This window comes from Ostrea edulis, chromosome 1, assembly GCF_947568905.1.
Source record: "Ostrea edulis chromosome 1, xbOstEdul1.1, whole genome shotgun sequence".
NCBI lineage: Eukaryota > Metazoa > Mollusca > Bivalvia > Ostreida > Ostreidae > Ostrea > Ostrea edulis.
The window spans coordinates 19,559,039-19,572,508 of record NC_079164.1 but is presented as its reverse complement, the minus strand read 5'-3'; the positions used below and the strand labels follow the sequence as shown (position 1 = coordinate 19,572,508).

Here is a 13,470-nt window from a genome sequence, read left to right as displayed (position 1 = left end):
ACAATGACTTGTCTATTTTTTAAACACCAAAATGAATTAAATCCATGTTCAAACACAGCGAAATATAACATTTCCGATTTCAAGCAAGGGGGGAAGTCATCAAAAACCATTTGGCTCTTAGATTTTTAATTGGTGCATATTAAATGAAATGAAAATACACCATCGTCCTTGTAATGGTGTGTGTAGTATGGGAGGGGTGTCTGTGGAATATCTTGTGATGAATTACAATATTGCACTGCTGTAAAATCGGGCCGTCGTCAAAAATCGTCCACTTTATTATTTCTACAGCAAGAGTACCAGCAGCTGAAAAATAGGACATCATTGTCAATTTTAAAAATCCATTGTTGCGAATCATGTGACTTAATTCATTCAATAGAATATTCAAGGAGTCTTTGTTTCGTAGCTGAAGAATATTACTCTGTGAAAGACGTTAAATGATTGGTTTGCGACGAAAGAAATTAAACGAAGCTTCCATTTCGCGGTAAATGAATTTTTCATGTATGTTGCAAGATACCCTCCGAGGTCGAGAAAGAAACGTTGTTTGAAATATAAAAGCCGAGACGTTAGCAGGAGGCTTTTATATTTCAAACACCATTTCAAGATCGAGGAGGTTATCCTGCAACATAACTGGATTTTTATTCTACACCGGCTGAGTCAGAAATGATCATTTTCCTATATAGCTACAATGTTCGAATTATGTCACTGTGACGTCATGGCAGTTTCCGAAACGAACTGGGCCTAAATGTTTTTGCTGACGAAAGAGGTGAGATGGTAGGACTTTTAAAGAACTATTTTTAAAAATACTTCAAGTATTTATTTTTGATGTTGACGGATTATATCAACTGCTTTGAATACACAGTCCAAGAAAACTTGCTTATGCATCAACATGTTTACATGCGTATCGATTTCGGAATGCAGACGATTGATTTATGATGTTTAGTCGGTATACACATACAAACATAAATACAGGGATAATCCATGAAAGCTCGAACACTTATTTCCAATGGAGTCCTTTTAATACACGGATGTTGGTGCTATGCGGTCATTTATGTGGGAGGAAACCCACGTGTCCGAGCCACCATACCCTCTCACGAACTACCACTGCCGTTCACGGTGATCGCAGCGGTGAGAAGCGAGATCGTTACCCGGACACCCTAATAATGAATGACAAGTGTTCTTCAGTCATTTATGAAATTGTTTTACAACATTTTATGAATATAAAATTGACTTGTCAGTTATCGAATGTATTGTATTAGCAAAGTACGAACTCAACTGCAATCGATATGAGAATCGGTTTCCTCATAATCAATTATTACGTATGAAGGTATATCGCAGATTAATGACCGCGGCATGCATTTCTTTGATCTTTCCAATAACCGTAGTAGAATTCTGAAAAACCACTCTAACCAACCGGACACTATGTGGTGGCGGTTTGTAGAGCAACTCTTGGCTTATTTCCATCTGTACATTCTTGGACACTTTCATGAATTTGAGGAAATATTTTTATACGTACGGGACAGGTCTTCGGTTAATGTTTCAAGAACGTGCATGATCACGGTGATCTGTTTAAAATAGCTCAATGTCATCTATATCATTTCAAAACGGGTGATGTAAGTTAAAAAAACGTTTCCGTTTTGGTCATTGAGATTTTTGTCACATGACGCGCTATCCTCTCTACTCTGTAATAAGAATGGGAATAGTACAAGAATGCTTTGAATATTTTACCTTTGATATTCTAAGTTGAGGACTTCTTCTTTGTTCAGATTTCGGCGTTCCCATCGAGGAGTTGGTAGGTCTTTACCAGATTGAGCCTTCATCAGAGCATTTAACCACATTCTAAATAAACACAAATCCATCGACTAAATGCAGTACTTAATTGTAGTCCTAAACAGAGCTACAAATCAATGCGTTTTTGAAATACTAGTAATTGATGAGTTTCATTGTGTAGAAAATGCAGTAATGGGCTGCATACCCGTGAACAATGCTAACGAAAGCCGCCAGTAAATTGTACCTGAACTTCAATACATACTAGTAATTGATAATTTTAAAGTGTAGAAAATCAGATAAACTGACAGAAGAACAACTTAACCGTTAAAACAAAAGGTCAAGGGTCACAATATGTGTACGCCTTGATCATGTGTTAAATTCAGGTTATTTAATTTTTATACATGTATATAGGAGTGAGGATTGAACAATTTAAATTCTAATGAAATCGTGTTCTTCGAGCATTTGTTCCTTGGTTACAAGTTACAACAGCTGTGACTGGACTCAGAAGTACTAGATACACATATACCAAGATCAGCCAACACGTCACTACAATGTTTCTTTCATTTTCATGAAACCATGGGAACTAGACGTGTATCCGTGATATATTTTATAGTACCATAACATGCATGCGTAATAAGATTTATATTGAATTGACTATTCCCACTTTAACTAGACAAAGGCCTGACGCACTAAAATGACTATTCCCACTTTAAGTGGACAAAGGTGGAGTGAATATTCCCACTGGGCAATGATGTCATACACTCGCTGGAGTGGATATTCGTACTCTTACTGGACAAAGGTCTTTCAACTTTAAGTGGACAAAGGCCTGACATGTTGAAATTACTATCCCCACTTTAAGTAGATAAAGGCGTCATACACTCGCTGGAGTGACCATTTCCACTTTCGCCGAACATCGGCGAGACACACTCACCTTGCCGTTTCTGGGTCATTAGCGCAGAGTTTAATGGCCCTATCGCCAGTGAGAACGATTTCTATGAGAGCCGATGAATCTATTCCGTTTGGCGGAAGAAGGTACTGACACTACAAATGAGAGACAGAAAAGTACATTTTTATAACACGTTAAACAATGTTAGATTACTTTTAAGTGAGACGCTCCAAGAAAAATAATTTACAGTTAAATTTAGTATTCCTATGCATATACAATGGGCATATTGAGATTTTTCAATTAACATTTTCTTTTGAAGCTAGTTAACCTGGCGTCCAGTTTTGATGACGATGCAGTCCATTTTAAGATTGTAGGATTTCTGAGGACGACTGGCTTGCTTGTTTTTGAACACTCGTACAGGCCCCCCAGAGCAGATGACTATCCAACTCTTTTTCCATTTCCGAAAAAAAGCCTCTGTAAATGTAAAAAATAATTTATTTATTTTTAAAAAAGCTATTCATTGATACCATGAGAAGAAAAGTGCATGTACATTGTATTTGAAATATGCCGTATTTTAAACACATTGATAACAATAAAGAACACTACAGAAATGAGACTAAATCGCAGAAGTTCGCAATGAATTTGTTCTAAGGATAAAGAGATTATAGAAAATCAGCTGTTCACGAAACAACAATGTGCGCTTGAAAGGAAATATCCACAATTGAACTCGGTAGCAACTCTCAATTAAGTAGCGCCGTCTTCTAATTGAACAGAAGTGATACCGGTCGTTATAAATTTTATCTTTTGGGAAGACAAAATTTCTTCTTTGTAGTGTAAAGTTTATTTTCTATTATTTTCTAAAACACGGTTTCTTGACAGTTATTTGGAATTCTCAATTGCAAAAAAAGTAGACTATTATTTCAAAATACACCAAAAGTTCGTGCTACTGTAAACTAAAAATAACAACTGTATAAGTTATCTGTATACAAGTTACCAATGCAACGATCTGACTAACTCGCAACAAAAATTGATATATCTAAACAAAAGGCTTACTCTGTCGGAAAATCCATCCCGCTTTAACTATCATGCCATCCCCTTCCTGCGTAAAGAGTGAGGCAGCCATTTTCCATCACGGGGGGTCACTAACTCCGTCCCGTTGGAAACTCTTTTTTTTTTCCTGCTAGGGTTACAGGTGATGTATGGAAACCGTTGTCCCACTAAGGCTCGAGTTATACAGTACTTAGTTTATCGTATGTGTTGCCTCGATAGTCATTGTCATTTAATTTAATCTTTTTAAATGACCCATTGATCTACATGCATTAAAGAAATCGATTTTCATTATTAATACAATACTGTTTTTACTGCACGAGAAGTTTAAACTGGTAATACCAGTAATCGACTTTAGACACATATAACGAAGACTTCGGTTCATGGAACACGTTACATTGTGTTCAAGTCATTTTATACTTCCAGGGAAATTCGTTATGAAATTTCGGCCTCTTTCAAAAAAAGGCTGAAATATTCCCTGTCCCTTTTATTGTGGTTGTGTGACAACAATGTTGTGTGTTACGACAATTCTTCCAGTCTGTAACAAATTTGAGGAGGGAATATCTCGTATTCTCTCTCTCTCTCTCTCTCTCTCTCTCTCTCTCTCTCTCTCTCTCTCTCTCTCTCTGTGTGTGTATTAAAATGCGAGGTAATTACGAGTGGAGTTAACACATCAGAGTAGAGTCGAATATCTCAGAAGGAATCCATGTTAGATTAAAATTATTATCAAATTATAATTATTGAATTAACTTTAGTTGATACGCGATTATATTATTAGTTTTACCTGAGCAATAAGCTAATCTAAATCATGAGTGAATTTCAACCAAACTTGGAACAGACTAAATTCTTCTACCTGAAGGTACGTCATGTCCGTTTCCAAATGGAGATAACCAAGAAAAAAGATAAAAATAGGATGGGCTCGTTAAAAAAAACCCGAAACTTGTGTTAAACCTTCCTGACATAGCGTAAATTCAAAATTGTTCAAAGAATGGCTATATAGGGGGTAGGATGGGGTTATGATAGGGGATCAAATGTTTACTAGAATCATCTTCCACCAAAACCCAGCAAGGACATGATTAGTCAGATTAATATGAAAGCATCATCAAGTAATGCAGATTCAAACTTGCTAAAATCAAGCTTTGAGGATAGGATGGGTTCTCAATAGGGGATCAAAGTTTTACATAAGAATGTATAGGAAAACATAATTCTCAAGAGCAGTAGGGCCGGGATTAGTCATAATTTAATACGTAAGCATCCACGGGTAGTGAAGATTCTGTTCAAATCAATGACCAGGGGGTAGGTTTGGGTCACAATACGGATTTTACATGAGGGATGCTAGTATATGGGAGAAAAATTGAAAATCTTTCCAAGCACAAATGGGCCATGATTAGTATGCAATCATCTTCAAGTAGTGCTGATTCAAGTTATTTGGATCATGGTCCCGAAAGGAAAGATGGGAATAAAATCTTACATTTGAATACGCACTAAAACTATCTTTGAAAACCTACATGGATATCTTTTTAAAATCTTCCCCAGAACAGCAAGGTCATGTTAGTAATATTGATATATAAGCACCCCTATGTTGTGTGGATTCAAGTTGGGTTAAGTCTTAACCCTTCGGTGCTAAAGTGGGGACATAATATGGGTCCAACATTATTCGTGGGGATAAAGAGGGTAAAAGTTATTATTTTTTGTTTTTTTTTAAAAACAATCTGAAGAACAGCAGGGTCAAGGTGAGCGGTGCGGCCCATGGGTCTTTTATTATCGGTGCAACGCTTAACTCCGGACATAGCAAACTCCATATTTTTAGTTACCCTTTATTATAGTGCCATCGACATCTGTATACCTTGTTGTCGATTTCTACATTATTCATCTGCATCCCTTGTTGTTGATTTCTACATCAGACACCTGTATCCCTTGTTGTTGATTTCTACATTAGACATCTGTATCCCTTGTTGTGGATTTCTACATTAGACATCTGTATCCCTTGTTGATTTCTAAATTAGACACCTGTATCTGTTGTAGATTTCTATATCAGACACATGTATTCCTTAATATTTACATTCATTGAATCTTTTCTTTTATATGCAAAGTGAAGATAACGAACAGTGATCAATCTCATAACTCCTATAAGCAATACAAAATAGATAGTTGGGCAAACACGGACTCCTGGACACACCAGTGGTGGGATCAGGTGCCTAGGAGGAGTAAGCATCCCCTTACTTTCATCATGCAATAAATACATGTTTGTTGCAAACAAGTTCGATCTGGTTTTTTAGTATCTCCTGTCTGAAGGTGTCATCTAGGTCAAAGGATGCATTGGCTGTCCTATTTGATGTAACAATTGGGTCAACCATATGATATTTTAGATCTTGATTCTAGATTATATTTTTAAAGAATGTTTAAAAATATAAAATAAAATTTCTTTCTTTCGCAGGTTATGCATTTTTCTGCAGTGCTAGCTACCTTCATCTACTAACAACATAGAAAACATTTTATTGTTTAAATGAACATGTGAAGATAACATACAATGACCAATCTCATAACTCCTACACGGCAAAAAAATAAGAGTTTGGTAAACACGGACCTCTGGATATACCGGTAACAGAGGTGCCCAGGAAGAGTAAGCATCCCCTGTCGACCAGTCACACCAGCCGTGAACCCTATATCTTGATCAGTCAAACGGAGTAATCCGTAGTCAAAATCAGTGTGCCAAAACGACTTAACAATAGGTATGAAACATGTCAGACAACTGGATCGTTATTATAATGACCATAGAATTTGCGAAATGCTTATTTTAAACGAAACTGTTGAAACCCCCGTAACATCAGCTTGTTTGTCAGTAGCCAGCCTTGATTTTAAAACTGATCATACGCAGAACAAGCTCTTGCGTATCGAATCAGTTGAAGACATAAACACCATATGCAGGTGATAATGGAATATTGCTAGTACATGATATGGGAAGTCGACGATGGAGAAGCTGAAAGTATCCCGTTTGTCATAAAGTCGAGTTGTTAGTTTGCCGTTAGCATCTATGTTCAATAAAATATCTTAAGTATGATGTCAATATCCGGTTCGTTTCTTTTTTTTATTCTTTTCTTATTATTCCTCTTCTTTAGCAAGAAAGTTGTCCGCTCGATTTTATGAAAGTGCTTCAGCAGATCCACTTTAAACTTTGTGGGCTGATGGGAAGGAGGGGGGGGGGGTCATGAAGAGGGCTGCAATCAACTTTTCAAAATGGCTGCCAAAAAATGTTTAAAAAATCAAGGTTGTCGGATTTCAACCAAATTCGAATTCTAGGGTTATTTGATGACCCTGAGTTCATTTCCAGCCTTAGATTTTTTTGAGCTGCCATTTTCAAAACGGCTACCATACACCGAATAATTTCAAAGTGTTAAAATCTCTACGACATTTGAGTTCTGGGGTTAAGTTATGGTCCACAGTTGATTTCTAGCATTACTCTTTCTCCCCATTCAATTCTCAAAATGGCTGCCAAAAAAATCAAGTTTGTCGGATTTCAATCAATTTTCTTTCTAACTGAATTCATGAATTCAGGATTCTTGGTCCATATATGGCATCAATTTCTTTTTCTGTTACCATTTTCGACTTGGGGAGGTGTTCGGGGACATTTGTGTCAACTTGGCTTCCCAACACAGTTATAGCTCGTTATTCTTCCGCTTCTTGCCCTTCTTCTCATGCATGCCTAAAAATGTCCGCAGCCGTTCTCCGTAACCCGTTGATGAAAGTATTTGATATTTAAGGATAGAATAGGTCAATGTATCTAGTTGTGCAGAGGTGTTTTTGTTTTCAGAATGAAGAGGAATAGGGTAAATTTCGGGGGATCAAATAGGGGTGGGGTCTAACATAGAATCTATGGGGACAACATTAATTTCAAAATTCTACAGATATAACTTGACAAATATGAGAGTCCTGGGCTTTTCGGAAATGAGAAGAGAATGACAGCCTACAAATTAGTATCAAGGTCAAGTGACTCCAGTAACCTTACCCTCCGACCATGAACATAAAAACTGGTATAACTTTAAAATCGGGATTAATATCGACATGGGATCATCAGAAATGATAAGAGGATGATACCCGGTAGGACCTTCAAACTAGTGTCAATGACAAGGGACTCCAGTGACCTTGATCTCTGACCTTGATACATAATATTGGTATTACTTCAGAACCAGGTCTGATAGAAATATGAGATCTTCAGAAATGATGATGATGAGATCTACATATTAGTATAAAGTCAAGTGACTTCCGTGACCTTGACTATAAAACGTCTATAACTTTAGAACTGGAATTGATGGAGACATGGGATTTTTTTAAATTATAAAAAGACACAAACTAGTCTTAAGGTAAAGTGACTCCTTGACCTTTGAACTTTATCATAAAACCCATATTACTTCAGAACCGGGACCGATAGAGAATGAAATCTTCAGAAATGATAAAAAGATGTTGTGACCTACAAACTAGTTTCAAGGTCAAGAAACTACAGTGACTTTTACCTCTTTCCTTGAACATTAAAACTGACAAACTTCTGAACCAGGTCTGATAGGGACATGGGATCTTCAGAAATGGTGAGAAGATAATGGTATCTACAAACTAATATCAAGGTCAAGTGACTCCAGTGACCTTGTTTAACTTTGAAAATGGGAGGGATAGATACCAGAAATGATGAGAGGATGTTAGGACCTAGTTTTACTAAATGAAACAAAGGGAGTTTCAAAATTTTCAAAATCAAGGTCTTTGTGATCTAGATTTAAAAAATATTAAAATCGGCATTGATTTTGTTCAGGGGAGTTATTAGTGTGTAGGGGGATAGTAGTACTCAGAAAAAATCCACCTTTATACAGCCAGTACTTTGTTTGGGAGACTTTATAATCGGCAGATTATAATTCAAAGTATTTCCTATACATATATATATATATATACTAGTATTTCATTTAAAATGATATTGTTTAATTACTTCATTGTTTTTTCTGATGAATTTTAAGGGATAAGTTAGATATAGCATTTTTCAGTTTAATTAGACTGTATCTATTAATTAAATCACCTATGTTTGATAAATGACTTTCTTTTCAAAGTCGGAACAAAATAAATAAACAATTTTAAATCATTAACATTTAATGAAAAGTTTACTTGATGTATCCTTATTGGATGAAAATTTGGAAATGGAAAACGTTTAAAAACATTTAACTTACGGAAACTTTACAACAAATTTGCAACCATGCATTTCTCCCGAACAAATAAGTTTTATGTAAGATACGTACACGTCGTGAAATTAATACTATTAGCACATATCTGCACAAAATCTTTGTGAATAGAAGACATACTGTCACTACAAACTCGTTAGAAAAGAGCTTGATGTTTATCTCTCAGATTTTTTATTACGTATATTGTAAGAAACATTTACAACCCGAAGCAGCTGTGCTGTGCACTGTACATGTTCGTCTTTCATGGAAATACTCCAGCCAGATAGAGGTTCAATTGAGACACCGTTAATCTGTTATCATGTCTCCGTATTGTTTGTTTGTTGTTGGTTTTTTTTCATTGTATTTTATTTTATATGTATATATTTACATTTTAATGTTTTGTCTTCGATATCTGTACAAATTGTAATGCTAACCATTTCCTCATAAATGCGTTGAAGTTGTGAACAATGCGCGTGTGAATATATATACATGTATATAGATAAATATAGTACGTGAAAGGACAATGGTCAATCTCATAACTCCTATAAGCAATACAAAATAGAGAGTTGGGCAGACACGACCCCCCACCCACCCCACCCCCGATATATCAGAGGTGGGATCAGATGCCTAGGAGGAGTAAGCATTCCCTATCGACCTGTCACACCAGCCGTGAGCCCTATATCTTGATCAGGTAAACAGAATTATCCGTAGTCAAAATCAGTGTGCCAAGAACGGCCTAACAATCGGTATGGAACAAATCAGAGAGCATGTGACACAATGATAGGTTGTATTAGCAAACTGGATTGTTATAATGACCATAGAATTTGCGAAATGCTGACTTTAAACGAGACTGTTATAAGCTCTGCGCCATCAACTTGATTGTTAGTAGCCTGTCTTTATTTGAAAACTGATCATACGCAGAACAAGCTCTTGTGTATCGAATCAGTTGAGAGATACAAACACCGTGTGCATGTGATAAATGGAATATTGCTAAATAAATATGGGAAGTTGACGATGGAGAAGCTGAAATCATCCCGTTTATCATAAAGTTGAGTTGTTTGTTTGCCGTTTATATCGATTTTCAATCAATATCTAAGTATGACTCCAACAGAAATGAAAGTAGAAGTAAATATGAAATAAACTTTATTTTTGAAAACACACACGAGAGAATGAAATTCACACCGGTATACTTTTCATGAAACGATGACATGCTCCATGAAGTATGCCAATCGTAGCTACTCGGCCATTTCCGTGAACGAAAAATGACCCAAATTTCAAAACTTTTACTCTACTCATAATTCAGTTCAAGATCACAATGTCAAAGATCATGTATGGATTGATTGTTTATTGTTTAACGTCCCTCTCGAGAATATTTCACTCATGTCCCCGACTAAAGTCGCATGGGCATAAAAAAAAAATGAAGTCACACAACTTGGGAATTACATTTGCCTTTGGATATGATTTAGTGTGGCCCTTTTTGTCTCTTTGAGTGTAACTATGACCCGAGTAAGAATGCAAGTTTTATCGTCTGTGTATATTACTTAAAAAATATATGAGTGAAGATTTATAAAAGAATTACAGTGTTTTGAAATTTTCATCTTAATGGTAAAATATTTCGTGGAAAGGGCAACTAAATTCAACAAACTCGTACATCTGTACTTGTAAAAGGACATTGACAACATAGAAAGATTCGCAGGATTTGTGTGTAATGATTACAGAAGAGACAATAGTGTCACCAAGATGATGAAAGAACTAAAACTGGAATCCATTGAAGAACAGGAGAAGAAATAAGCGACTCGTTCTACTAATCAAGTCATAAACGACATGGTAGTTGTCCCTGCTGCATACGATGAGATCAGCTAACGGCAAACAAATTCAAATCGTCAGTGCAAATGCAGACATCTACAAAAATGCGTTCTTCTTAAGAACTTTTAGAATTAAAGACTGAAACTCGTTATCGGAAAGTGTGCTCAATTTCTTTAAAGTAGGTTAAACTCCAAGGTCAAGGTCACAAGGGTAAAAACGTTGGTACCAAAGAAAAGGTCTTGGCACAAGGAATGTTCAAATGAAATGTGAAGGCTGTATCACTCACCATTCAAATTAATTGATTAAGGAGTCCATGAGTAGACAACTGAGTTGTTAAAAGACTAGATAATAACCAGAGAGAGAGAGAGAGAGAGAGAGAGAGACAGACAGACAGACAGACAGACAGACATAGAGAGTGATTTGCTCAGCAACCGAGTTATTTTCAAGGAGAAAACGTAGTCATTGCAGTTTTGTTGACGAATTGAGCACCAGATAAACCGTTTTACACAAGTCTGTGTTACCCTGAGCACATTGATGTTCTTTTAAAATTCGCTCTCCGTGTTCCTCGTCGTCGGAAATGGTCACATGACTGTCACATGAACATGCATTACAGGTGGCCGAGTTGTACAGTTGTTGGTAGACACATATTTATATCAATGTAAAGCATGCCGGAGATCTTTATCAATACATATATGCGACGAGTCAACAGTGGTTTTATTAACTGAATGAAATGTACCGAAACATCAGACCATACAGGTTTAATTTAGAATTGATACTCATGCAATTTGTCCATGCAATAACAACGACAGCTCTCCTTTTCGAACAGGTCTATATGCCTTAATCCCCGCCATGGCCTCGGAATATATGCTACACCAGTATACAATCATATTAATTTAACATTTAAACCGAACCCTTGTGATTCTGTAGACGATTATTAATGAACTTTAGAAAAGCTTTGAACCCCTATATTGCTGCCCCGGAGATCGTGTAGGGACACGGCATGAGAACTCTGACTGTATCAATGAAGCAATTCATTTGAAGAAAATTTTAAAAGAATTTTCTGTTTTGACTCCATCATAATCCCAGGAATCTGGTTGTTTTTAAAGGAACTTGAAACTGAACTATATGAGGATGTTTGTATATCAAAATGACAAATTATATCCTTGTGGTTCTTGAGAAGTCGATTCTTTAAAAATATTCTAAATATTCCAACGTTGATCTTTAAAACAAATTTGAATCTTCGTTAAGGACTTACAACTTTTATGCATGTTTTGACTTTTCTGGGTCTTAACAACCCACCTTATTTCCACTACATATATTTTGTAACCTCTAGCATGATTAAATAATCCGATATTTCAATTAGGTAATTTCCTTTTGCATTTGGAAATATAAAAATATAGCCATATCCCAAGCATCAGGATTACTTATTACGGAGGAATATAGTCATTGTGACGGTTACAAAGCATTACTATCATTTAGTACATGTAAAGGTATATATATCTAGGAATGGATCAAGCTTGGCGACCACAACATATACTTGTAGGTTTGTATTTGGGTCCGGGGAAACGGTAGATGAATTAGTTGCCCGGACTAACTAGGTACTTTCTGCGTCGTATCCAATCTTGCTACTAACTTTGATAATTACCTTTCTGTTTTCACCTTTTGACAATTGTAGACGTACCACTTATGGAAATGAACTTGCAAGTTGTAAGAACTTATTTCCCATTGATTTGTACTCTAACACAATGAAAATATGTTTAAACCAACCATGGGAGGTTTTTCATATTGTTTGCTGTATAAAAGTAATACGCTATAAATATGATATTTCCAACAGAAGTAAAATAATGGCGATCTAGCAATCAAAATGATATGTAAGAAACCTTACAGTTTGCATTTAGCCTGGTGTCAGTGTAGTAATTTGGGCTATATGGACCGTGGATGTCAGCCTGGATAGCTCAGTGGTCAGAGCATCTGACTAGAAAAAAGAGAGCACCTGACTAGTACAATCTACTCCTTTTATACTGAATTCGCTTATATTGAACTATCTGTCATACTGAAGTAACATTATTCATATATACATAGTTCAACATCGGTTATATTGAACTTTTGATATAATGAACAATTCAGGTCGGTCCCCCCAATTTCATTATTTCCGGGATAGACTGTAATACAGGGATACCGAGTTCGATTCCCGGTCCAGCCCAAAATTTTCTCCATCCTATTTCATATACATGTATATATATATATATATAGAGAGAGAGAGAGAGAGAGAGAGAGAGAGAGAGAGAGAGAGAGAGAGAGAGAGAGAGAGAGGGTATCTTCCTCATAGTCAAGTAATTTTTCAAAGATTCTCAGAATGATAATAGATCTCTACCGCGAGTTGTCGTTCCTATCTGAGGTTGTTATACAACAAATTAAACAGGGAATGTTTTACTATAAAAGCGAACAAAACTTGTTCGAACCCATGTTGACGTATGAGCCATGAAATTCGGCACACAATCCAGCTGGGATAAACAATTTAAGTGAAACATAAAACTGGTCCTTCGTAACATACCTTCCATTAACAAGGTGAATTAACTCAAGTCACTCATCTGCAATTCCTATACATCCAGAAGTTTTCCTACATTTTTTATATTAAAAATATCTTAGTTTCAAATTTCCGCAGGGTCATTCTCGATGCGCCGCGTGGGTTCCATATTGTTGGATACATTATCAAGTTACCAATAAGTCTTGGTAGCATCACGCTTCCTCTGTGTCTTGCGATAA

General features: G+C 36.2%; 1 protein-coding gene across 1 annotated transcript; it reads right to left on the bottom strand.

Annotated features, from left to right (window-relative positions):
- Positions 1 to 4: 4 nt before the first annotated feature.
- Positions 5 to 4,049, bottom strand: LOC125663594 (pleckstrin homology domain-containing family B member 2-like). Its single transcript, XM_048895870.2, has 5 exons — positions 3,707 to 4,049; positions 2,982 to 3,127; positions 2,699 to 2,808; positions 1,726 to 1,836; positions 5 to 303 (listed from the first exon to the last, which is right to left on the bottom strand). Exons 1-5 carry the CDS (start codon positions 3,774 to 3,776, stop codon positions 258 to 260), a joined length of 483 nt encoding a protein of 160 aa, XP_048751827.1. The 5' UTR covers positions 3,777 to 4,049; the 3' UTR covers positions 5 to 257.
- Between the last annotated feature and the right edge of the window lie 9,421 nt (positions 4,050 to 13,470).